This window comes from Choristoneura fumiferana, chromosome 13, assembly GCF_025370935.1.
Source record: "Choristoneura fumiferana chromosome 13, NRCan_CFum_1, whole genome shotgun sequence".
Lineage (NCBI taxonomy): Eukaryota > Metazoa > Arthropoda > Insecta > Lepidoptera > Tortricidae > Choristoneura > Choristoneura fumiferana.
The window spans coordinates 17520022-17544799 of NC_133484.1; the positions used below are offsets into that span (position 1 = coordinate 17520022).

General features: G+C 39.8%; 1 protein-coding gene and 1 pseudogene across 3 annotated transcripts; one reads left to right on the forward strand and one right to left on the reverse strand.

Annotated features, from left to right (window-relative positions):
* Positions 1-5709, forward strand: part of LOC141434527 (cell division cycle protein 16 homolog) — a 13597-nt pseudogene extending 7888 nt beyond the window's left edge.
* Positions 5710-6166: 457 nt separating this feature from the next.
* Positions 6167-24203, reverse strand: orb (polyadenylation element binding protein orb). Of its 3 annotated transcripts, none has more exons than XM_074096540.1 (13): positions 24104-24203; positions 23235-23351; positions 20580-20704; positions 19297-19360; positions 16918-16995; positions 16131-16218; positions 14332-14500; positions 13005-13170; positions 11840-12005; positions 11213-11340; positions 9736-9827; positions 8939-9075; positions 6167-7676 (listed from the first exon to the last, which is right to left on the reverse strand). In XM_074096540.1, the coding sequence occupies exons 1-13, from the start codon at positions 24119-24121 to the stop codon at positions 7570-7572; spliced, it is 1455 nt and encodes a 484-aa protein (XP_073952641.1). In that variant the 5' UTR covers positions 24122-24203; the 3' UTR covers positions 6167-7569. The 3 variants fall into 3 exon arrangements, with proteins under 3 accessions (XP_073952641.1, XP_073952642.1, XP_073952640.1); XM_074096541.1 differs by having other exon boundaries at positions 6167-7673; positions 16918-16998; XM_074096539.1 differs by having other exon boundaries at positions 16918-16998.
* Between the last annotated feature and the right edge of the window lie 575 nt (positions 24204-24778).

The following is a 24778-nucleotide window of genomic DNA, read 5'->3' on the forward strand; positions in this document are numbered from 1 at the left end:
TTAGTTTGTAATAAGATTTGTATCTTGAATGGAAATTTATGTTCAAGGTGTCAAATACCATCTAAGCAATTATTATAAACTAGCTTTTGCCCGCGGCTACGCCCGCGTGGAATTCGGTTATCGCGCGCTGTTCCCTCGGGAACTGTGCATTTTTCCGGGATAAATAGTAGCCTATGTCACTCTCTGGTCCTTAAACTATCTCTATGCCAAAAATCACGTCGATTCGTCTGTATGTATATGGATAGAATTTCAAATAATATCAGTAGTAAAAAGTATTTCATCTTATTTTAAAATTGTAGGGAAGAACGAACTGGCGCGTCGGTATCTCGGTAAAGCGAAGAGTTTAGAGCCGGGCGCGGGCTGCGTGTGGCTGGCGCAGGGACACAGCTTCGCGGCAGACAACGAACACGACCAGGCCATGGCTGCGTACTTCAAGGTGAGGGGGTGACTGACATACTGCAATTATACTGTGACAATTTTAAAATTCTAAATGAAGACACTTCGATCTATCTTTAGCCACATCATCATCTATCTAAAAAAAAAGGAAACAGATAACGGTCCTCACCTCCCTAGTACCTCTATTCTATTACTATCCACAAGTAAAAACGGTAGAGCGTTATAACAGAACTATAATAGGCTAGAATCCTTAAAAATATAAAATTTGCAGGTGGTAAGACCATGTGCAAGGTCCGCCCGGATTGCTACCACCATCTTGCTCGCTAATCCTGCCGTGAAGCAGCAGTGCTTGCACTGTTGTGTTTCGGCGTGGAGAGTAAGACAGCCGGTGAAATTACTGACACTTGAGGTATCCCATCTTAGGCCTCTAGGTTGGCAACGCGTCTGCAATCCCCCTGGTGTTGCAGGTGTCTATGGGCGGTGGTCATCTCTTACCATCAGGAGACCCACTTGCTCGTTTGCCATCCAGTCGAATAAAAATTATATAAAATTAGGCCATCCGAAAAATATCTGTCTTTTTTTTGTTAATCAAACAAATAATTATGGACATATAGCCGGTTAAAAATCCGTAACGTGTTACCTTAGTAAACTTTTTATTAAGGCGTGACGTCACAGGTCGCCCACTCTCGAACTTTGGCGCGCTTCAGCTTTGTCATTTTTAACCCCGACGCATAAAGAGTTGTGTTATAAGTTTGAACGCTATGTGTGTCTGTCTGTGGCACCGTAGATCTTAAACGGGTGAACCGACTTGACGCCACAACAATAATGCTGGTTGTTGGAACCTGACTATAGTCTTTAAAATAAGATTGATTTATTTTCATTGTACGTCGCGTTGGTTCACAGGCAAGTCAGCTAATGGCGGGCAGCCACCTGCCCCCGTTGTACGTCGGCGTGGAATGCGCACTGCTCAACAACTTTACAATGTGCGAACGGTTCCTGCTGCGGGCTGCTACACTACATTCCAGCGCTGAGGTAGTTTATTTAGCTAGCGTTATTGTAAGAATTGGTTATTAAAGGCTTAAGAAAAAAAAATCAAGCTTGTATTATCAAATTGTGATTAGAATACGATTGTGCACACGTATTATGAAATTACATTGTCAATGGTAGTGTGCAGGTAAATAAAAATACGTATTTCAGTACGAAAAAGTTCTAAAACTTGGAAATGTTTAAATTATATTACGAATTTTACATTACAAAGTGTGATTTGAATGACGTATCTTTTATATTTTTAATTATTTTGTTTGATTGTTCTTGACTTTTGGATATATATATTTTTTTTTGCACTAACTACGTAACCAATATAGTACCTAGTTATCCTACCGTGTGGCGTGCATTGAGGTTAGGCAGCACTTTGCTTACACTAGCAGGTGCCTACCCTTGGATACGGTATTTGACAACTCCTGATTTTGCCATATCTTAATATTATTATGAAAATATAGATAAACAGATAGTGTTTAGCGAAGAGAAAATTTAAATCGGTTGAAAATTGGATTTATAGTGATGTTTTGAAAAATCTATATACCTGTCTCTTTCTCAAACGCTTTTCTCTATGCAGCAAGTATGGCGGTACTGGCGTGTGACGTCACATGCCAGTATGTCTTTCTCTGTCTAATCTTGAATTTAAAACCTTTATAACTTTGTTATTTGTAAAGGTAGCTTAAATTTTTTTTTATATTCGATAACAGCCATTGTGTAGTTTTAATTTATAAAACACATACAAAATAGTCAAATACCGTATTGGCCCAATGCACGCCAATCCTACCCACCTATGTATACCGCACTTAAAGGTGCGGCCACATGCAGCCGCTCGACGCTCGAATCTGGTCACGTGACATATAGCGACAAAGCTGAAAATGACCTGGTCTTTTATGTGTACCACTGGCATCTGTGTCACAAAGATTAAGAAACCAGCTTTCAAGACTAAGATAATTTCTGCAAGCAGCCATCTTGACGCTGCTATTCGTCGCGGCGACTTGACGCTGCTTTTTTGAGTCGCGGGAAATTCAAAATAGGGTCACGTGATCAGATTTATCGCTGCAAACGAGCGATTGCATGTGGCCGCACCTTATGCAAATAAAATTGTGATTATTTTTCCAGCCGGTAGGAGAGCTATCAGAGGGGGCAGCCGGGGGGGGGGGGGGGGGCGGGGGAGGGCGGCTGGGCGGCGATCGCTCGCTGCGCGCTGGAGCCGCACGTGGCGCACGAGGCCGGCGCCGCCGCCTTCCACGCCGGCCAGCACTGCGCCGCCAAGGAGCTATGGCAGGCTGCGCTCGACCACGCCGCGCCAGAGGTCACTATACTAATATTATTAGTATTTTTTCTCAAAAATGTCCGTAAAAGTTCACATTTTTCTTTACATATCAGAAGACGAAGTGCATAGGTGGTCAACGAAAAATTCAATAGTTTGCTGGCTCGCTAGCTCGACAAGAATGTCGCATACAAATTCCATTATTGTCGAGTCTCAAACTTTTAAAAAAGTTAAAACGCCCATGGAAATATTGGTACAAGTCGTATACAGTCAACTCAAATTGCTGGTATCAGTTTTTTTGTTGGAACTTTTTTATTGGGTCTGAAACAGCTTGTGATTTTTAATGAAAAAAGGCGGAAAAGCATAAAAAAAATATTGAAATAAAATTAAATGTCATTTGGAACTTAGAATTTTTGACCATTTTTGAGAATTTATATTAGTCTCGGCTGGAATAGCAATTGCTTGTTTTGTATTAGTTAAACGGGGACTCGCACTCATCCAGCAATTGCCTACTTCCCTCCCACGGCAATAATCTACTATTAAAAATCTAGATTATTATCAAACCAGCTTACAAGATCAATGAAATATTGTTGTTAGGGCTCCAACATGCACCCCCGGTGGGCGGCGACGCTGGACGCTCTAGGGCACGCGTGCCGCAAGCTGGGCCAGCCGGAGGAAGCCCTGCGCTGGCACGAGCGTGCGCTGGCGCTGCGGCCCGGCCGCGCCCCCACGTACGCCGCCATCGGTCTCTGTCTCGCGCTACTGGGACGGGAGAGAGAGGCTGCTGACGCGCTGCACTCTGCGTTGTCCAAGGACCCGGATGACGTCGTGTCGCTGGCGCTGCTGGATGCTATTGTGGATAGGCTGGATACTGTACTTTCTGGTGAGTGATGATGATAAAATAAATAAATAAAATCCCATTAATATTGTAAATGCGAAAGTTTGTAAGTCTTGTTTGTTTGTTACTTCATCACGTATAAACCATTGAACCGATTTAGATGAAGTTCGGTATACAGATAGTTTGAGTCCCGGGGAAGGATATAGGATAGTTTTTATTCTGGCTAGTCGCATAGTTCGCGCGGGATAGCGATAAACGAATTGTACGCGGACTGAGTCGCGGGTAACGGCTAGTAAATAAATTAAAATAGAAGAATAAAATGCGTGCGAATGAGTAGTGCACGCGGAGAAAGGTTGCATCACTGGTAGCGCGACTGGCGGTCGAGTGAATGAGATAGCATACATGCAGCGCCGTAGTATTTACTGGGGACGCAATGAGGGCTATCGTGGTTTGTCTCACTAGATGGCGCACTGTTGCGTGAGGTTTTTAAATGTCAAATCTCATAGTTTTTGGGTGAGACGTAAAGTTTATTTAAATTAGAATACATTTTTAATACCTTAATATCTGAAATTAATTATGGCAAGTATGCGTTCCGGGGCAATAATGTCTGTGTTTTCGAAAGACAAAACTGTCTTTCAGAAAGACCTTTTTTCCAAAAACGGGGACTTTGCCACAATGGCATTCGATATTTTTTTGTAATTTTAAAAATATTAAATATATTTAAATCTAAACCCGCGTTTTCACCCAAAAACTATGAGATTTGACATTTCGGAGACCTCACGCTACACTAGCGCCTCTTAGTGGCGAATTCATACGCGATAGCCCTCATTGCTGCGAGTGCAAGCGTAAGCCTGCATCGCGCAGCGCTGATTTTCAGTCCGCCCCCCTCCCCCCACTCCTTACCGCTTTAACAAATAACAAATAGCGGTTAGTTATAGCCCTAAAGAATATGTATTTGTATTTCCAGATCAAGAGATACCGCAGTTCCCGTTCGGTCCGATCTTGATTTCCGCTCCGCCGCCGGGCGACGCCGGCGACGGTGACCGCGCCGACCAGACCGACCACTCCGACATGAGCATGAGCTTCGAACTGAGCGTGCCCGGGGACGACTGATACTAACACTAAGGGCACGTTCAGATGACAAGCGCTTAACGCGCGTTTCTCACAACTACATACATTTTATTCAGACCGTACACATGTTAACGTTATTAAAACGCTCATTAGCATTGTGTACGGCCTAAATAAAATTTAAGCGCTTGTCATCTGTACTTAGCCTTAGACATTGGTTACACGCTCATTCTGGCGTCAGTTCAGTCCTTTCTGGTTTTTCTGTCATTCAAAATGGATTGACAAATCGACGGTGAAGTACCAAGACCTCCTAACTGATAAATCTCAAACATGCAACTTAGGAGGTTTAGCTAGAGGGTGTTAAGGTCCTCAATCGTATGTCAAAGATCATTTAGTTTTTTTTTTAACTAAACTATTCAGGATATATCTCAAGACTGTACTTTCTGTAGAACCCCATAGGTTAGGTTAATAACAATCCTGAAGTATACAGTTTCAAAAACAAAATCATTCGTCCTTATCAACAGTTTGGAAGTAAATCATTTGAAAAAAAATCTGCAACAAATTAGAGAACCACGTAGTCTTAAGAGAGATCTGCTTCTAGGTAAAATTTATACAAGGTGTTCATTACATAACTGAAAACCTACCTAAGGCTAAGTTCAGATGACAAGCGCGTTATCCGCCTTTTGATGTGTAATGTTACATACATTTTTTTTCAGCCCGTACACATGTTAACGTGCGTTTAACGTTAACATGTGTACGGCCTGAATAAAATGTATGTAGCTATAAACGAGCGTGAAGCGCTTGTCATCTGAACGTACCCTTAAAACTTCAGTCACAAAATTTGACGCTGCAGCTAGGGCTCTTGTAAATTAGGAAAATGTCATTCGTGGCAATGTATATAAGTCACAAGCTTTCAAATTGTAGCTTACGCTACGCCTAATGTAGTCGGTACTTTAAAAAAACTCAAAATCTGTACTTTTCCTGAATGAACACATTTTCAACTTTAAAGTTTCATTTTGTTGGAGTCTGAGGCAAGAGATTTTTCAAAGTAGTGACGATATACATATTTACTTAATTTTATTATATTATGTAAATTCTATATATCGAGTTTTACTTTCTGAATACCCATTTGCACTAAATAGAAGGGCCAGTAAAGATGTACTGCAATCTGACTCCAATGCAACTGCCAACTACCCATACATTTTTCATTATTCTAGTCGGCACAATTGCCGGCTACAATTGAAATGTATTGACGTCAGCAGCGGTTACGTCGCATCTGAAATGCAGTCAGTCTACTGCGGCCCTTTGATGGCCACAAACGCGTGAGCACGCAGATTAAAGCCTCATTCATGTTAAACATTTCGTTGAGCAACATTGAAATCGACGCGTTACCGAGTTTTCGCTCACCAAGTGGCAACACGGCAACATGACTCATCACCTCTGCAACATTTTGATTCAACATGTTGCTTAACTGATGTACCATGAATACGGCTTTATATAGAGAAGCGATTTACATCTTAAAATGGAGAGCAGGGAACAAATTTAAATTAAACAAATGCCGAGTCATTATTTAAATAGTTTATTTGCAATAACAGTTTAGTTGTATATTTTTAAAAATCAAATAAGCAATTACACAGTTAAAATCAACATTTCATGATTGGACAATCTAAAACCCTATAAAAATTCCAAACGTGACAGCACTTTAAAAGCCTTTAAAATTTTTAAAAACTGGGCTACAGGCATTAAAATCTGTAAAATCCTACGTCTATTAGGCACTGTATGTAAAATTTATCTAAGGAACATCTCTACGCGGGAGCGTACAATCTGCATTCGATTTATATCGATAAAAATCAACAATAACAAAAAAAAAACAAAATTATGCAATATTGCAAATTCTAAATAATCATCCAGAAAGGAATAAGTCACGTCAAGAAAGAACCACACTATTACACAAACAGTATAAAAAGTTTGAAGGCAGCAAGTGATCCGATGTAATTTTCGGAAATTATTTATTGGCGCGACTTATTAATTTATAATTGATAATCAATATGCTGGCGAAGCGCCCAACTGAATAGCGTCGACAACAAAATGCATTCGCGCAAAACTTCAAATCCAATGGTTTTCCTTGAATTTTATATTAATTTTAGGCACCCCCACCACCGGAGACTAGCGAGAAGTGTTAGTATGAAAATTTAATCGCTTTTGGCGCCGAGCGACAAAATTTTCATACTAATAACACTTCTCGCTACTCGCCGGCGGTGCGAATACTGCCTTAGAGGCACAGTTAAAAATAAGTAAAATTGAGTTGCTAAAATTGAATCTGTATTCTTGAAGAGTACAGAGATTTTTGGCCGTATATTCACTAAACTAACACATTGCAAGGAAAACCATAAGATTTGCTGACCTCCTTCCTCGACATAATAGGCGTACCTATTTATACATTCGTCTTACAATAGGGTAGAATAAATAAATATTTTTCTGAACAAGAATTTTAACAATGACAAGGTCAGAAAGCAAGAATGTCCAAAAAGTTTAGACCTAGTTTTAGACCTCGTCAAATTTGTACAAAATGATTAGTACCCACATAACTTAAAAGTTATGTTTTCCTAACTATGGATCTCAGTAGCTCGCCACTTCTTTCTAACATCGTGAATAGTTATGAGAGAAGCATAACATTTTTCCGATCTTTGGAGACATAACGTAGCCTTAAAAATTTGACAAAACTAATATGACAAGCTTGCAAGCTACTTGCGCGAGTCATAATGTACTCTCTGCTTTATACTGATATTGGTACAGTCAGCTAGCTCAAGTTAGTGAATGAGCTGTTGTGGACTTGTTGCTTTGACAATAGTCTTTAGTCTTTCCACTCACTCTCTGCTGACGACTGTATAAATCTGTCCTAATAAAGTAAATTGGCACTTGACAGTCATTCTACCCTATCGCGATGCAGTAACTATGGTTATTCGAGCCGGCGCCGGCGCAGGTAATCCGAGTCATCCGGCAGCGCGGGCTCCAGCTCGCTCGCGCCGGACGTGCTGCCGGAAGTCGCTGGGGAGGGGGTTCCTGCTGGAAATAGAGGGGACAGATTAAAGTAAAACTTTGAATTTACTTTGTTTTATTAGCTTTAATAGTCAAGAGAATTGTAATATTGTTTTTAATTTGATAAGGGCTTACTGCTAGGTTTAAGTCTCTCCGAAAGCATTGGTAGTATAAAAATGAACATGTAAAAATCCCTTTGCGGCCTTGAATAAGAAAAGTTCTAATTTTAATACGGTATTTGACTATTTTATATATGTTTTATTCATTAAAACATACACAATGCCTGTTATCGAATACAGAAACAATTATTAAGCTACCTTTACAAATAAAGTTATAAAGGTTTGAAATTCAAGATTACACAGAGAAAGACATACTGGCATGTGAAGTCACACGCCATACTTGCTGCATAGAGAAAAGCGTTTGAGAAAGAGGTATAGTTTTTTTTTAAAATCACTGTAAATCCAATTTTCAACAGATTTAAGTTTTCTCTTCGCTAAACACTGTCTGTACATCTATATTTTCATAATAATATTAAGATATGGCAAATTCAGGAGTTGTCAAATACCGTACCTATTCTTGAAAGGGGGCTAGGCTTGTCTCAACTGCATTGACAGCTCTTTCTCGGCAGAATCAAATTTAAAATTATTGAACTAACGCTCTTATTCGATGATGATCGATGATTCCACAATATTAGTTTCTACTACCGTAAACTTGGCATTGGGAGATCATTTTTGGGAGAGTATAATCATTGAAAGGGGTGTATAATGATCGGTAAAACAACATTTGATATATTTTCACTGGATATAACAACATTTGATATAACTAACCTAACGTAACCCGAAGTACCTCAAATCGAATTAATAACAATAGAAATAAGTTTAGTTTTCAAGATAAATTGCATTATATCAAATGAAAATTATATCAATTGTTGCAATGTATCAATTGTTATATCCTTCGAGCGGCACCCCATTGAAAGAGTAGCTTCATATTTTATAGTGCCGACTTTTGAGGAACGAAATTCACTTAATTATTTTTATTTAAGGGAAAACAAGAACATACCATCACGTACATACATACATCTACCAATAGATAAGATAAGAGGTACTTAAATAACTGGTCAAAATTGAATTAAAAGAAGTCGTGCAGGCCGTTTAAAGCCCAGAGTAGACGTGCAAGGAAAATCGTACAAAACGCACCGCAACGCGAAAAAGAGAAAGACCTAGCGACATAATGTAATGAAAGTTTTTTGCAAGTATAAACTGGGCTTTAGATGTAAAGTGCGTGGGTACCTCCGGGGGTCCCGAAGGCGGGCCCGAAGAGGTCCGGTTGTCGCGCAGGCGGCGGCGCGGGCGCCTTGCTGTTCCGCATGAGCGGCCGGTGCTCCTCGCCCGCGTGCTGCCACGCCCAGCACGAGCGGCAGAAGTATCTAGAACACATTTTATAACCTTGTAGAGCCAATTAAATCGGTCCACTTTCGGTAGTCGCTGGGTGGGTAGGCATTTAGCGACCAGAAGCGTGGAGTTACAAATTTTGGTAAGCCACCCGGACAATGAGAACGTACATTTATAGCTTTCAGTGTGGGCCAAAACGCCTATCAAGTTAGACAACACACAATAAGCCAAACAACATAGCTAAAGCTTTCTGCGTAGTAAATATTCGAACATAAATATTATTGATATTATGTCATGTAAACATTCTGCTTTAAAAAATTATGGGAAATCATAATATGCGAAAAAAATATACGCAAAAAGCAATTCGGCGATATGATTCTGCTCAAGGATGTTATGCGAAACTAAAGTAAGACATTCGATTTTATGCAACATATTTGTGAACCTTCACTAAGCAAAATATAATTACCAAATTGAATAGCGCAAGTTAATATTAGCCATAAGAGAGTTTATTTGGGACAAATAATTGGTAAAAAAAAAGAATAAGTACAAGATACTAAACAAAAAATATGTTTGGCTCGAAATGGTCCCACCACAGCAATTTGATACAGATGTCAATAAGCCTGTCACAGAAACTATCATTTGGACAAAACGTTCCTATCGCCCCGTTTAAGTTAAAACGGAGACTTAGGTCTTACCTGAAGCAGACCGGCTCGCGGCAGAAGTAAGGTCCCTGCTGGAGGTTGCACACGGAGCACATTGAATCCTCCAAGTATGGATCAACCTGCACCTGAAACCATTAAAACGGGGTTCAGTTGTACAATAAAAGACAAGTGAGTATATACTTATGTTATTATGCGAGTATTGATGACAATTTAAATTGCAGTAATGCTATATTGTACAGTACAGGTCCAAGATATGTTTACACTTGCCGACTGTACAGGTAGCATACCCAATACCTGCCCAAATAAAAGAAAATCGCTGAGTACAATCAGTTGCACGCTAATTCTGGCGTCAGTGCAGTCAAAAATGAGAATTTTAGTGTATTCTTAATGGACTGATGAAATTAAGATTGGTTTTTGGAGTCTTTTTGTATTTTTTATTTAAACAAAATCCATATCGAAAATAAAAACTGAAACAGATGCAGAAAAAAAAACAGACCAGCGCTCCAATCTTTATTTGATTGCTTAATAGCGACATCTCTTGTCCGGGTGAGCGGTTAGTTCCAATGGAGTGCCGAAAAAGTTTATCGATGAGGGCTACGGCACAGATGTCGCTAGCGTCACTGCTTAAGTGGCTAAATAAGAAACAAACAAGCTGAGATATGAGGTGCATAGGGGAAATTAGTGTCTGTCCCTTTGTCCAGCAGTGGTGTAGCGGTATAGCACGTGGCACGGAATGCCGAGGACCTGGGTTCGATTCCCAGTGATGGTCTTATTTTTCTGGTTTTTCTGTGCATCTATATTTCAGTTTGTATTTTCAATTTAGGTTTTACGGAATGACCGTAAAAGTAAAAATTTGGAATTGAAATAAAAAATACAAAAAGATTCCAAAAAACCAATCTTAAAACATAGATGTCGCTAGGTCGCTGCTTAAGTGACTAAATAAGAAATAAACAAGCTGAGATATGTGGTGCATAGGAGAAATTTGAGTCTGTACTCCTGTCCAGTGATGGTGTAGAGGTATAGCACAGCACGGAATGCTGAGGACCTGGGTTCGATTCCCAGCGCTAGTCTCTTTCTGGTTTTTCTGTGCATCTATGTTTCAGTTTGTATTTTCGATATGGACTGATGAAAATTAAACGTAATCACAATCCAAAAATAACCACAACAACTTACGGCAGAATGAGCATGTAATGAGATGTCTTACTGATTAGAAATAGCAATTAACGTAGAAGCTGCAGGTGGTAGGACCTTGTGCAAGGTCCGCCCGGATTGCTATCACCATCTTGCTCGCTAATCCTGCCGTGAAGCAGCAGTGCTTGCACTGTTGTGTTTCGGCGTGGAGAGTAAGACAGCCGGTGAAACTACTGGCACTTCAGGTATCCCATCTTAGGCCTCTAGGTTGGCAACGGGGTGTTGCAGATGTTTATGGGCGGTGGTGATCTCTTACCATCAAGAGACCCACTTGCTCGTTTGCCACCCAGTCGAATAAAAAAAAAGCTATGGTCATTACCTTCTTGGTGAACTTGGGCGTACGGATGGTGATGTAGGCAGCGGCCACGGCACGGACGTACGAGCGCGCGTTGCCGAACGTCACGCGCCCCGACCCGATCGGGTACTTGCTCTTGTCTGTGTCGATGCCTGCCAACATAGAACTCATTATGCATGGCCTTTCAAGAAAAAGAAGTATTGTTTAATCGTAGCCAGGGTCACCGCCACTAAACTACGTAATATAGACATTCTTCGAGGGCATTACAAGCGATCGTACAAGGTTTTCTGAACTCTTATATTCATCATTACCATAATATCAGCCGTAGGACAACCATTGGCGGATATAGGCCTCCCCCATAGACCTCCAGTTTGTTCAGTTGGAAGCGGCCTGCATCCACCATGAACCCGCGGCTTCAACCAGGTCATCCGTCGCATCTCGAACGTCCTAGTTTCCGTAACTCAGGAGACCTTAGTTTGCAATGGAAATAGCATGCTTAGGGGATTAGCCATGAAGGAATTTCCTTAAAACTCCTCCACTCCTCCTTAACTTGTAGTGGATTTGTACCCCAGAAAAAATTACTTGGACCGCAGGTTATCGGGTAACTTAAGAGACTTTGCCATGGAAACAAGCTACACTAAAAACACTGACCGGCATACACCACGCCCGAGAACAGCTCGTCCATGATGGCGGCGAGCGCGGGCGCGCTGAGCATGCCGTGCAGCGCGCCCACGAACACGGTGCGCGCCGGCTCCAGGCGCGCCGCGCCGCCCGCCACCCACGACGAGTCGCCCACCGCCCAAGGGATCACTTGCACCTGCGACACCACCTCATCATCACACAAACAACCTAACCATAAAACTTTCATAACATTTGCATACCAAATCGGCTCTTCGGTTCTTTTACCTTTTCATTGTACTTGTAGTGTCTACTCTTGTGTCTGATATCCTGTCAATCGTTCAAAGGTTAACTGGAAGAGACCCCTTTAAGGGATAAGTTCGCCTTTGTACATCTTATTATCCTGTGTTATGTTATTTTCATGTGTTTTTGTGTACAATAAAGAGTTTTACAAAACAATACAATACAAATTTTAAGTCTATGCTATTAACCGTTGTAGAGTCCCGCGTCCTGCGGAGACGATTCTGACCGGACTACCAGGATGTCACAAGTAGATTATTGCTATAAGTATTCCAAATTTTAAGTCAATGCGACTACTGAAAGTTGGTAAAATTTTACTTGCAAGATTTCATTACAGACAAGACTACGGGACAGGTGAAACTAAATAAAAGCTTGTAATTAAAGTGAAATCCTCCCTCCCTAAGACATTCACAAAAATTACTAGAGATATTTAAAAGGGAGGGAGAAGCAGGTGGATCTGAATTTTACCCTCCCTCCCAGTTACTTTCACCTGCGACACCATAGACCATGCCATGTTCAGAAAATGACAAATCAAGAGTCAAAAGTCGAATATCTTCATTAAATTTAGGCTATAACAAGCACTTATAAATGTAAAAAAAATGTACGAGAATTTCCGAAGAAGGGGGCAGGTGGGTCCGAATATCACCCATCTTGCGTGGAAGAGTCTAAATATCAAAATTTACACCTCACTACCCAACGTCGAACGGACTGATAGAACGCTATTTTCGAACAGTTAAGAAAAGTTCTAAAGTAAAATTGTGATTGCGACAACAAAAGAAAAAATAATTACTTCATAAATAACTAGCTTGTATTGGTTTGAATCCCCGATCCTGCTTGAAAGGGCATAACAAATGAGCCTAGTGGGTTAACAATTTTTAAGTTATTGTAATGAAGTTACCTCCTTAGCAGTCCGTTTGCGGCAAGCCACGCGGTAATACCAGTCCCCGTTGTCGCGTCGCGAGGCGGCAAGCAGCGCGCGCACACGGCGCTCGCTCTCGAACGTGACGTAAGCGAAGCCCCGCGGGGACCCGCCCGAGCCCGCCTCGCGCCCCGGCCACTCCACACTACAACATTTCAGGTTGTCAGATACAAAACTTTACAAACGAAATGACGAATATTAGCAAAAAAGAATCCCTCAATTCAGTAACACATAAAATCAAGAGTCTAATAAAGAATGATTTGATTCTAACAAATGTTTTGCAAAATTCCAAAGGAAGACCAGCGCCGTTCGCAAGACCGGCAGATTGCCGATTTGGGACCATTACGTGACATGCATGAACTATGTTTTCTTTTAAAATTTCATTTGTCTGGATGCTCATTCGTAAATACGCCAAAACATGCTCTTTAAATCTAGCATTAAAATTACGAGCCGTCTGCCCTACATATATTTTACTGCAGTCATTAGATACATACAAGCTTGTACTGTACACCTCCGATTTAGTTATTTCCAAATTTGGATCTAGCACATACAAGCTTGTACTGTACACCTCCGATTTAGTTACTTCCAAATTTGGATCTAGTTTAACAAAAATATGTATTTTTTTTTTAATTTAACAAAAGCGAAGTTAAAGAATAACATGACAGTGCTTTGGATCTTTTTTGTTAAACTAAGTTTAACAAGTAGCCTTGACGTTAGTGTCCAGCTCTACGACATGCAGGATTGACCATTGGACGAAGTCCACTGATCAAAGTTGAGATTGACCACTCCCGCATCGGCTAAGCCCGGGTAGGTCCAAAGAAAATTTCAGGTGAAATTTACATCTATAGTACTAAGTATTTGGTACCAACATTTTGAAACAGTTACATGCTAAAAACTAGAATACGCTAATATGTAGTCGTTAAATTCTATATCCTAAAGCCTATTGAGGTACAACTAACGAGTTTAGCGGTGGCCAAACAAAGGATTGTTAAATCACTTATCAGATTAATAATGCCAGTATTTTTGACAGCTGCACTAAAGCAAGGTTTAGACGAAGCCAGTATCGCTGCCGCCAATCCCCAGATAAGCCAGCGTTGGCCTGGCGTGTTTATTCTTGCAGAGGTCACTGGCTTGAAAAATAGACTGGCGCTCTATTCCTGTCAATGCTGGCAGCCAGCGCTGGCTTGTCTTAAAAACTTTATACGAGGGCAAGGAGGATATGTTACTCTGCTAAATTATAAACCAAGGCTTAGCATTCCTGTGGACACAGCGGGCATGAGATGGCGACAGTTTAAGTTGTACTGACCGTATGGGCGCGAAGGGCCTCAGCGCCTGCATGAGCGCGTGCTCCGTGATGTCCCAGGGCAGCCCGCCCAGGAACACCTTGGGCGCCCAGCCGCCCGCCGGCTCGGCCGCGCGCGCCGGCAGCGTGCCGCTCCAGCGGAGAGACTCGCCGCAGCCCGACACCACACCGCCTGCACACATCAAGTCGACTTGCTAAGACCCGGTCCAGACTGAGCGTTTTGCACCCGTCCAGATGCTCTCGCGCTTAAGTGTAGGTAGAAAAAGTTTCGACTTGCGCAAGTACACCTACAGCCCAATATCCTTTCTGTAGGGCTAATTACAATTTGACATCGAACTCTCATAAGTGACAAAGTTTCATGTTCATAAAACAAATTTTACTTGGGCTGCATGAGGATAGTCCAGTTTAGACTTAAGAAAAACCGGGCAAGGTATATTACACTGCGGCGCTCAATTGACAACTTCAAACTCGTTCACTTTACGGCCTCACAATGTAATACAATCTTGATAGTATAAACTGCTGAAGACACTGGTGCGCAAATTTCAGACTTAAGTTGGGATTTTTAAACTTGCGCTTATACAAGTTTACTTGAAGGTGCCCACATGGGGAGCATTTCGTGTAAATGTTAGTGGTATACTTAGTTGAATTTTTATCACATTGAAGTTCCGGTTGTTTGTAAATAATAACCAAGAGTGAAAATTACAAAAGTTTAAACTTAAACTTTTTGTTTTTCCGAGCCAACGTTAACGGACGGCAGAGACTTTAAACTTAAAAAAGTATTGAAGGATTATGATCCATTTAGGAAATAATTAGGTATTTTAGGAAAGTAGACAAAATTTTATTTCAGACAGGAAGGAAGGGCTGAAAATCTTACGTTATTACATGGGGATTACCAAACCTCTAAAAACCTCCGAATCAAGGAGCCCTCAAAATAAATTATGAAATTTTATGCAACGTAGGTAAATGGGCGTTTTAAAAAAACGTACCTTTTCTTTCAAAATGCATTTAATTTTTCATACAAATTTTATGAGTGTTTTGTGACGCTCGTACCGAGTGTACCTATGTATGTAAACTTTATTGTATAAAAAAGAATCTAAATACAATTGACTAACTTTGAGATACTTTTACAAAAGGCGGACTTATCCCTTTAAGGGATCTACCAGTCAACCTTTGAAAATCGTCATAAAATTGACATATTGGGACATTTTTTTAATCATCGGAATCTATTGTGCTGTTGATTCCGAGTAGGAAAGACCGTATTTCTTCCAAAATTGAAAAAATAAAGGTGTTTAGTGAAAATGCCCAAATACCGGAGAATCTTAAGCGCCAATTATTATTATATTACGCCATATTTAGAAAGTAACGTTATTGTAGAGCTGTAATGTAGATATGTTCATCAACCGGAAGACATCCACTACTGAACTAAGGCCATCCCCTTAGAACGCCACAATGAACGAGAACTCGCCACATGCATCCACCGGTTGCCCGTAACTCACGTCAGTCCATCTAACTAATGGGAGGTCTGCCAACGCTTTATCTTTACTGGTTCGTGGTCGCCACTCTAGGACTTGACGGTGATCTATTCACGAGCGACGTGATTTGAACACGGCAGTCTTAAGCCATGCAGGGGGCCCTGGGGCGTAAGAACTTGGGTTTCCCCTTATTTTTAGTAAGTTGCTGGTCTTTAAGTAGCCCCATGAGCTGGGGCGGGCACTGATCCCGTGTGCCCTTACTGTAAAGACGGTATCGTGTGTGTAGATAGGAAAATAAAATGTTAAAGAGAAAAGCCATGTAACACTTACAGAAAGACGCCCGACGAGGCAAGAGACGCAGGTCCGCGCGCGAAGGAGCCTCCTCGCGGGTCTGCTCAGGCGGCCAGGGGGGCTCCACCTGCACAAACGAATTGTCGAAGAGGAAAATTGTGGATTGAACAAGATATGCAGAGCTAGGAATGCGGGAAGCAAATTTTTAGGGTTCTGTACCTCAATAGGTATTAAAATGAAATTAATATCAAATACTCAGGACTACTATCCATTGTCGGAGTGATAAAAATCAAACTTCTCTAAGGCAACCCAATCTAAAGTTAGGCCAAGGCACTACGGCTAAACTGCCGCGGTTTTTAACTGCGCGACTTTTTTATACAAGTAAACTTAAAACCGCCATTGCGGCCGCTTGCATTATACTTTTAGCATTAGATAAAGGGTAAACAATCTTGAAGAGTCTTTTTATTGAAACACGTTTTTAAACAATACGGTATTTGACTATTTTGTATATGTTTTATAAATTAAAACTACACAATGCCTGTTATCGAATAGAAAAACAATTTTTAAGATACCTTTACGAATAACAAAGTTATAAAGGTTTGAAATTTAAGATTAGACAAAGACATACTGGCATGTGACGTCACACGCCAGTACCGCCATACTTGCTGCATAGAGCAAGCGTTTGAGAAAGAGAAATCACTATAAATCCAATTTTCAACCGATTAAAATTTTCTCTTCGCTAAACACTGTCTGTATATCTATATTTTCATAATAATATTAAGATATGGCAAAATCAGGAGTTGTCAAATACCGTATTGTGACTTACCAGCTTTTCGAAGCCGTCGATGGAGAGTCGCGCCTGCAGCGAGGAGTGCGCGCGCGACGCTGCCGGCATGGCCAGGGCCTTCTGAAACAAGCAGCAATCAACTACCCGCTACACGGGTACCCATCTGGCATAATCTTGTTTGCCCCAAGCTCTAGCTCAACAAGTACCGCATTAATTTAATACAATGATTACTTCATATAAAATTTACTTGGCAGACTGATTGGCCAAAGGAAACTTTCTAAAATTGCGTAATTTTTCATAAAGGAACTTTACAAAGTTTAGTTCTTAAATTAAAATGTCTTATATTTCTTGTGAAAATTTATAGATATTTCCGAGAACTGTCGTAACATTTTGGAAACTTTCTGTAACTTGCACATCTGTACGTTGGCACAAGTCTTTTCACATAAGGAACGAAATCATATTTTGCCAATAGAAAATTAAGTTGGGTTAGAACTATGACCTTGGAAAGAAACGAGCTGGTGACAGCAAGGTTAGGTTTAATTAGAACTGCAAGCCTAAAGAACAAACCACACAAGGTGTTTCGCGAAAGAAGAGATTACTGTAGTAGGTATTACTATACAGTGTGAAATTTTATGGACCGTTCAAATTTTGTATACTTGCTTAGACCAACAATCTGAAGAACTTTTTTATTATGGGAGCAACTCTGAGTCACAAAAAAAAACAGCTGTTTCATACATTTTGGTCAAGTAGGTAACGAACTTTTGTATGAAACAGCCGTTTTTTGCAATTTGAAAACGAGAAAAAGAAATATAAAAAAAAACATTGAGATCGGATTAAAGGAAATTGACAAGGTTTGGATTGATCCACCTAGAAATGATTTAAAAAACACCTACAACGAGTTCCTTATGTTACTTTCTATAAGAAAATACATATTTTTAAATTGACTATTACTGCTGAATTAACTAAATGAAGATTAGTCTAGGTACTGTTAATAATTTAACGTAACCAATAAATGAATTAGTTATTTATTTAACAACATTGCTACAGCTCACTAATATTCCTATCAAAACGTTTTGTCACGATTCCTGGGATAGATCTTAAAGCGATTTAGTATAAAGTCTAGTATTAGGCTAAGGAGCATAATGCAATGTTTAGTCTGGGCAGCACTTGGTCTGACTACCACACCTACTTCCGTGGTCAATCTCCTTTTGATAACATACCTATACTTGGTTTGAATAGGTATTTAACTAAATGTCAACAAAGTTCAGCTGCTAAATTTGGTACATTCAAGGATTTTAAACATTTTACTTATCTATCATTGTAATACAAACTAGACTAGTGTATTTCAATGCAGAAATTTAAATATTTAGATAGTTTACTGGGGGAATTTCAATATTTAAGACACATTGACGTTTTTTACATTTATTTAAATACCTATCCAAACCAAGTATACTTACTTGAAAATAACATTTACCGGTTTTCAAATATTTTATGAGCAAGTGAATTCGATGACTTTTGAATCATCAAGTAAAACTATCTGACAGACGATGGCGATTAATCAAAACAAAGTTTAATTGATTAAGTTGGCTAATGAAATACACCGGGCTAATCATTTAGTCTCACGGTAGTAAATAAAAAGTACAAACACCTAATTGTAATTAAAAAAAAAACAACTTTGAGCTCTTTACTAGAGTGAATAGGCTGTTACTGAACTAGGGAGATGACTGCTTTATTTGCACTTATCAGCCGAGATAAGGGTCAATCACGGGTCAGATCTATGTAACAAAGTTTTTTTTCACTTCTCATGCTCGTAAAGTTCGTGTTTATGTTGGATCTAGGAGACATAAAATGACTTGTTATGCTCTAGTGCATAAAGTAAAATCTTCGTCTAAGATCAAGGCAATCAGGTGTAAACAGCCACAAACAAAGAACTAAAAATTTACCAAATCTATCAAAATAGATCAATATAATTAAAAAATATGTAATTGTATAGTAATGCATGAATAATATAATGAACAATTCTTTTAACTGTTGCTATTTCATTTCCTCGCCATCGAAGTGAAAAGCAGAGTGTAAAACTCTAGCATTAAACCCATTTTTCCCTTGACGTGTCTATCCACCCTCGCCGTACCGGCTCGGGTAGCTATATGTACGCCTCGGGTAAAATGGCTCGTTTTATGCTCTCGTTGTACAATCTACTATTATTAATTAAAAATAGAAATTGTTGGAAGTTATTTTAGCATAGTATGTATAAATATGTAATCGCTTTTTCGCACATGTGAATATCTACAAGAAAGCGTCTCAAACGACAAAACTTTTTGAATATGGTAAAACCTTTATATTATAATAAGGCCAGTAGAAAACCGCACTATTCTTTTTAAGACTACGCAGAACTAATAAAGGTAAAAGGGCACTTACTAAGGAGGCTACAAGGTCTGTAATCCCCTGGCCGTCGTCCCAACCGCCCGGCCGCGCGTTCTCGCTGCAACAATTACAAATTAGTAGGTACATTAAAAGCTTAATAGTGAGAGCATTTTACAGTCAAATCAAATAAAGGTTTAAAAGGAAGGATTTCCGTTAGAGCTCTCATAGACAAGGACCCACGGATTGGTTCTAAACGTTGGCCATACCTCGATTAATTTAAAAAAAAATGACCAAGAGCGTGTCGGATACGCCCAAGATAGGGTTCAGTAGATATTACGAAAAATCAAATAATATTTTTCTAAGGATTTCTTATTGTGCACGGAATTTTTCAAGTTTAGGTATATTTTATATCTTAGGCTGCTATTTACTCTTGAACTACTAATAATTCTCAAGTAATCTTAGCCGTTTAAAGGGTGGTGGACGCTCGATTTTAATAAAAAGAAAAGTTGAATATTTCGCAAACAGATCAATAAATCGAAAAACGTCCTGTTAACCACCCCAATGATTTTAAAAGACCTATTTAACGATATTCCACACTACAGGGTTAGTCGAGACAAAAAATCACCCCCACTACGTCTAGGAGGTAGGCTACCTACCCTACAATTTTTTTATTTTACCACTGTCGGCGTGATTGATGGGTTCATGCCAAATTACAGCTGTCTGGTACTAACGGTCTCTGAGCTTAGCCGCGGACGGACAGGCAGACAGACATAGCGAAACTATAAGGGTTCCTAGTTGTCTACGGAACCCTAAAAAAAGGGTCCAAGCTAAATTCCGATGGTTTTCACAAAAACATATTTTTGATATTTAGCTTTAAAAAAAAGCGAGGCAGGTCTGAATGACAAGCGACCAATGGAGTACATAAATTGCCACCATTTTGAATACCGACGCCCTGGGACGTCCTGGGACGTGCTCTACCTACATTCAAGATATCTAAAAATTGTAATAACACGCTAAGTACACTTAAAAAAACATTTAACCCTGAAAATCTGATTAATGTATAGTAACAGTGAAACAACTCGTAAATATAGAGTTTTAGGTCAACATGTTTCGGACAAATTCGTCGTACTTCCTCCCCGAGTGCACATTCATTTCATTAGCATTGCCCAGTGAACTGAATGGTACAGTTGCAACTGCCAACTAGTTGGCTAAAGAATCACATGTAATAACCCACTACATTGCAGCTCCAATTCTATAGTTTAGTTCCTGCAAAGATACGTAGGTATATGTAGGTACACTGTAGTGCCGCCGGTTAGTTAATAGAATTGTCCGCTCACCTGTAAGATACGAAGGCCGTAGGGTGCCGCGGCGGGAAACAGTTGGCGGGTACAAGCGACCGAGGCGTCTGTGCCGCCTCGGGGCTCCCCGGCTCCGACCAGCGCCACTCACGGTTGCCGCTTTCCTACAAAACAAAATGCTATAATAAAGCCTAGTTTAGACCCGCAAGAAAAATGGTGCAAGTAGGTCGTAGGGAACTAGTTTAAAGTGGTCAATTGCGCGCAGCAATGTAATGCTACTTTTCTTGCAGTCCTAGTCTTTGACCGACTGGTACGCCATAACGCCGACGGATGGCGTCAAACATTTGATGTAGCCAAATAAATGTAGCTAGGCTGCCAGAAATCATTAGATAAGAGTACGTTAGCCGGCGAAGTCGCCGAGGCGTCCAGGTGAATCATGATTGAAAGTTACGTACAGTCGTACAATCTTCGATCAATCTTGAATTAAGCAGATTGGAAAGTTACAAGAATAATGATTTGTTGGTTTTGACATGAGGTTAAAATAGCATAATATGTTATGTATAAGTAAATTAATGTAATTAAATTTAAAATTGCCGCGCCCCAACAGGGCATCATTTTTTATATTTTTTTTGTAAAAGGTGTTGCAATAAATAAATAAATATTAAAAAATACTAAATACATTGGTTAGTATTTTAAGTATGCTTGCTGCGTCAAAAGCTTTACTAAATTTGGAATGGTAAATCTGGAGAAAAGTTTAAGAGGATAAAGCTGATTCGTTGAATTGCGAAGACGTGAGCAGGAGCAACTTTACACCCTCAGTAACTGGTAATGGATAGTTCACAATCATATTTAAGTATATGATGTTAATACCTTTAGTTTCAATTTAAAAAAAAGAGCAATTCACTCTTACAGATACGGTATGGTAGCCCGACTGAATCTTGTGGAATAAATCCTGTTCGCGTCTCCTGAATCGCCCTAATGAATAAAAGAGCTTTATAACTATGATTTCAAAGATTCCTGCACTCTAAGATAAAATAATCTCATTCATTTAAAGATGAAGATAGAACCGTACACGCCAAATATAAAAGTACGACCTAAGTATTCCTAGAACGATTCCCACTTCAAATTAACAAGGGAATAATGAAGTATTCCTAACAAGTTAAAATTGAACAAACAAGACATTTAAAAAGAGATACTATCTATCAAGATACTATCGCGTTAAAAAAAAAAAATCTCAAGAAGCAAGACCAAAACGTCCAGCCGAACCGAAGCGAACCAATGTACTTTATTTAATCCAAACGATACATTCAACTAGGTACCCACTATCTCAATCGAACTCATGCTTGAAAAAGCGGCTCATCCAAATAGCCAGCCGATTACCCCGCTCCTTGGCAGGCCTACAAATAATATTAAATTGCCAGTCGCATGCCAATACCCCAGCCAACTGCGCGATTGCAGCATCCGTACAATATGGTTAGGATTGCTTAGATTTGTATCTTGGCAGAAGCAATGATCTTGTTTATTGTGGCTGTACTTTAAAAGGTTTCATTTTATAGCTTTTTTTTGACAGTAAAAAGACGATAAATCTGTTTTAATTGCGATGAGTTGGCACCCCATTTCATTTGACTTACGAGTAACAGACGCCTTTTAAATACAAAAATAGAGGACGCCTGAACTTTATGCTGGCAATAATAAAAAAAAATACATAATTATATTAATCATTATCATAGTCCTCTTGTAATAAATATCACGACTTGCAATCGCAAAACAAACTACCAAGCAATCCCCCTGATACCCAGACAGTTACTTAGACGGCAGTTGAAAGTCAGCTATTAACCGATCGCCCGAAAGATACCAGAGTCTACGGAAGGGATATTTAATTACATAACGTCAAATTCAAAGCTTACTTGTACAGCGCGAGCGAGCGCTGCATTACTTGGCACACGCCCGCCATTATTACGGGCCACTTGGCACAAACTTGCAGTACCATTAACCGACAGCAGACCGGATGTCGTATGGAACATTATGAACGAACAATAAAACCTTCGAGTGGGTTTTGGCTTAGGATGAACCGGTTATAAATAATATGCAGAGAAAAGAATTGGCGCCCAACGTGGGGCTCGCGCTGGCGCCCAAGTGTGGGGCCGAATCACGATGTTCAATTTTGGCACGCGGCGCGACTTGGGAAATGAAATAAGGCTTTCAATAAGACTACGAATTACTAAGCAATGCAATGTGCGCGAAATTAAAAAAGTTTGGCAAAATTAAATAAGAAAAACTTCTAACCGTTGAAATTTTAAAAAAGAGAGTTTTTTACTACTTCATTACACTTAGTACTTTATAATTACGCCGACGCACAGTTAATAAAACAGACAAAAGTCGCGTGGTTTTATCCTGCAGGGCTACTACGAAACTCTAAACTCGAAGTTCGTGTCAGAGTCACCGCACGACACGAACTTTGAGTTTCGAGTTCCGTAGTAGCCCTGCTGTGCTTATATGAAAACTGGTAGCTAATATACGTAAAAAAATACTAGAAATTAACTACCTAAAAACCTAAACGATAGCGAAAATGAGTCTAAAAAATGTGGTAAAACTATTAACAAGCCCCACAAACTACGAAAAACTATTGTAACATTTCAAAGCTTCAAATAATTCAGAATCCTGCAAATTGCAATAAAAATTGCGGGTACTTACATTGCAACGGTTGTTTGGAGCGGCAACAGTCTCCGACAAATGGGTGGTGTTTAGTTCCAAGATCTCCGCTAGAGATCGCCGGTTCTCGCTAGGACCAGGGCCCCCGCGAGAGGTATTCTAGAAGAAAAATAAATTTAGTACCCAATTCTACAATCACTAAATGTGCTAGGAAAAAAGTTACTTATAATCTCGTAAAACGTGTCCTACGAGTTAGCTGCCGTTTAGAATAGAACGCTTTTTGGGGCGAATAGTAACTTAAATCAAAATACCACGAACAGGACTTATCACGCTAAACACACGAGTAATATTTACCGTGACGTTTCGACCACATGAACTTGCACTTGTTTGAGTCTACTCGTGACCACGGCCACTGCAATGTAGTCCAAACGTAGAGGTAAATATTACTCGTGTGTTTAGCGCGATGAGTCCCCTTTGTGGTATTAGTAAGTGAAAATCACTAAAGTTTTAAAACGTTAAATAGTAACTTTCATGGAAAGAACATAAGAGGAAAACCTAGCCAAATAATGAGAAAATCTGGTTATTTCTAGTTGAAAATGCAAGCCTAGTCACAGCAAAGAAAGCGTAATAAAGAAAACTAGACTATTGTTTATTATTACTAGACTATTCTAAAATGAACGTAGAATTGTTGAAAAAATAGTTACGAAAAAAAAAAATAACAAAAGAGTTAAATATAAAGGTAGTCTGATGAAGTTTCTGGAGGGGTTAAAGTAAAACAGCCCGATAGAGTAAACGACGACGGATTACAGAAAAAGAAGTTCAAAGTGCGGGTAGAAAAATATTTTTCAGGCAACGAGTAGAAACTTAAAGTAATCAAAAAAGCAATTATAAGCAATAATCGTTAAACTTACCTGGTGAAGAAGCGGCATGGCCGCGAAAAGTTGCAAAGTTTATAAATCGTAAATTCTATCGTGATTCGACCAGCGTGGCCTGCAAGGTAACTCGCGCGGCGGCGGCGCATACACGACTGAGGGCGACACTACGCGCGATGCACCAAGTAGCCATCTATCCCCTCTACTCGTCCCACCAGCCGCGAGGAGGGAGGCGGGCGAGTCCAAGTTGAGATACTTTTCATTTGAAAATCACGAAATAAAATGAAAAAAACCACTGTTTAAAAATAATAAATGAGTAAAATTATTTGTTTTATTTATATATGTACAGATATTATGTTTTATAGGCGATATTCGAAATAAAAGTTGCTCCACTTGCGACTTAATTTCCCGCGCAAGATGGCGGCCACCAATGGGCGACGAGCGCAGTGACGGGTAGAGGGCGCATGCGTATCAGAAAGTCAATTTGAAAACTTTTTTCCGCTATTTTGTAATCAAAATGTCTGAATTAGATTCCTAATTAACTATAATAATTATTTAATACGGTACCAATTGCTCTGAAAGCCATAATTACTGAGAATATTCAACTACTTATATATTTCAAAAACTATACTAGGTATTTGAAGAAACTCCATCTGTTTTTTAAACATTACACCAAAAAAACAGGGTTGGTTTTTCATCGTATCATTTCAAAAG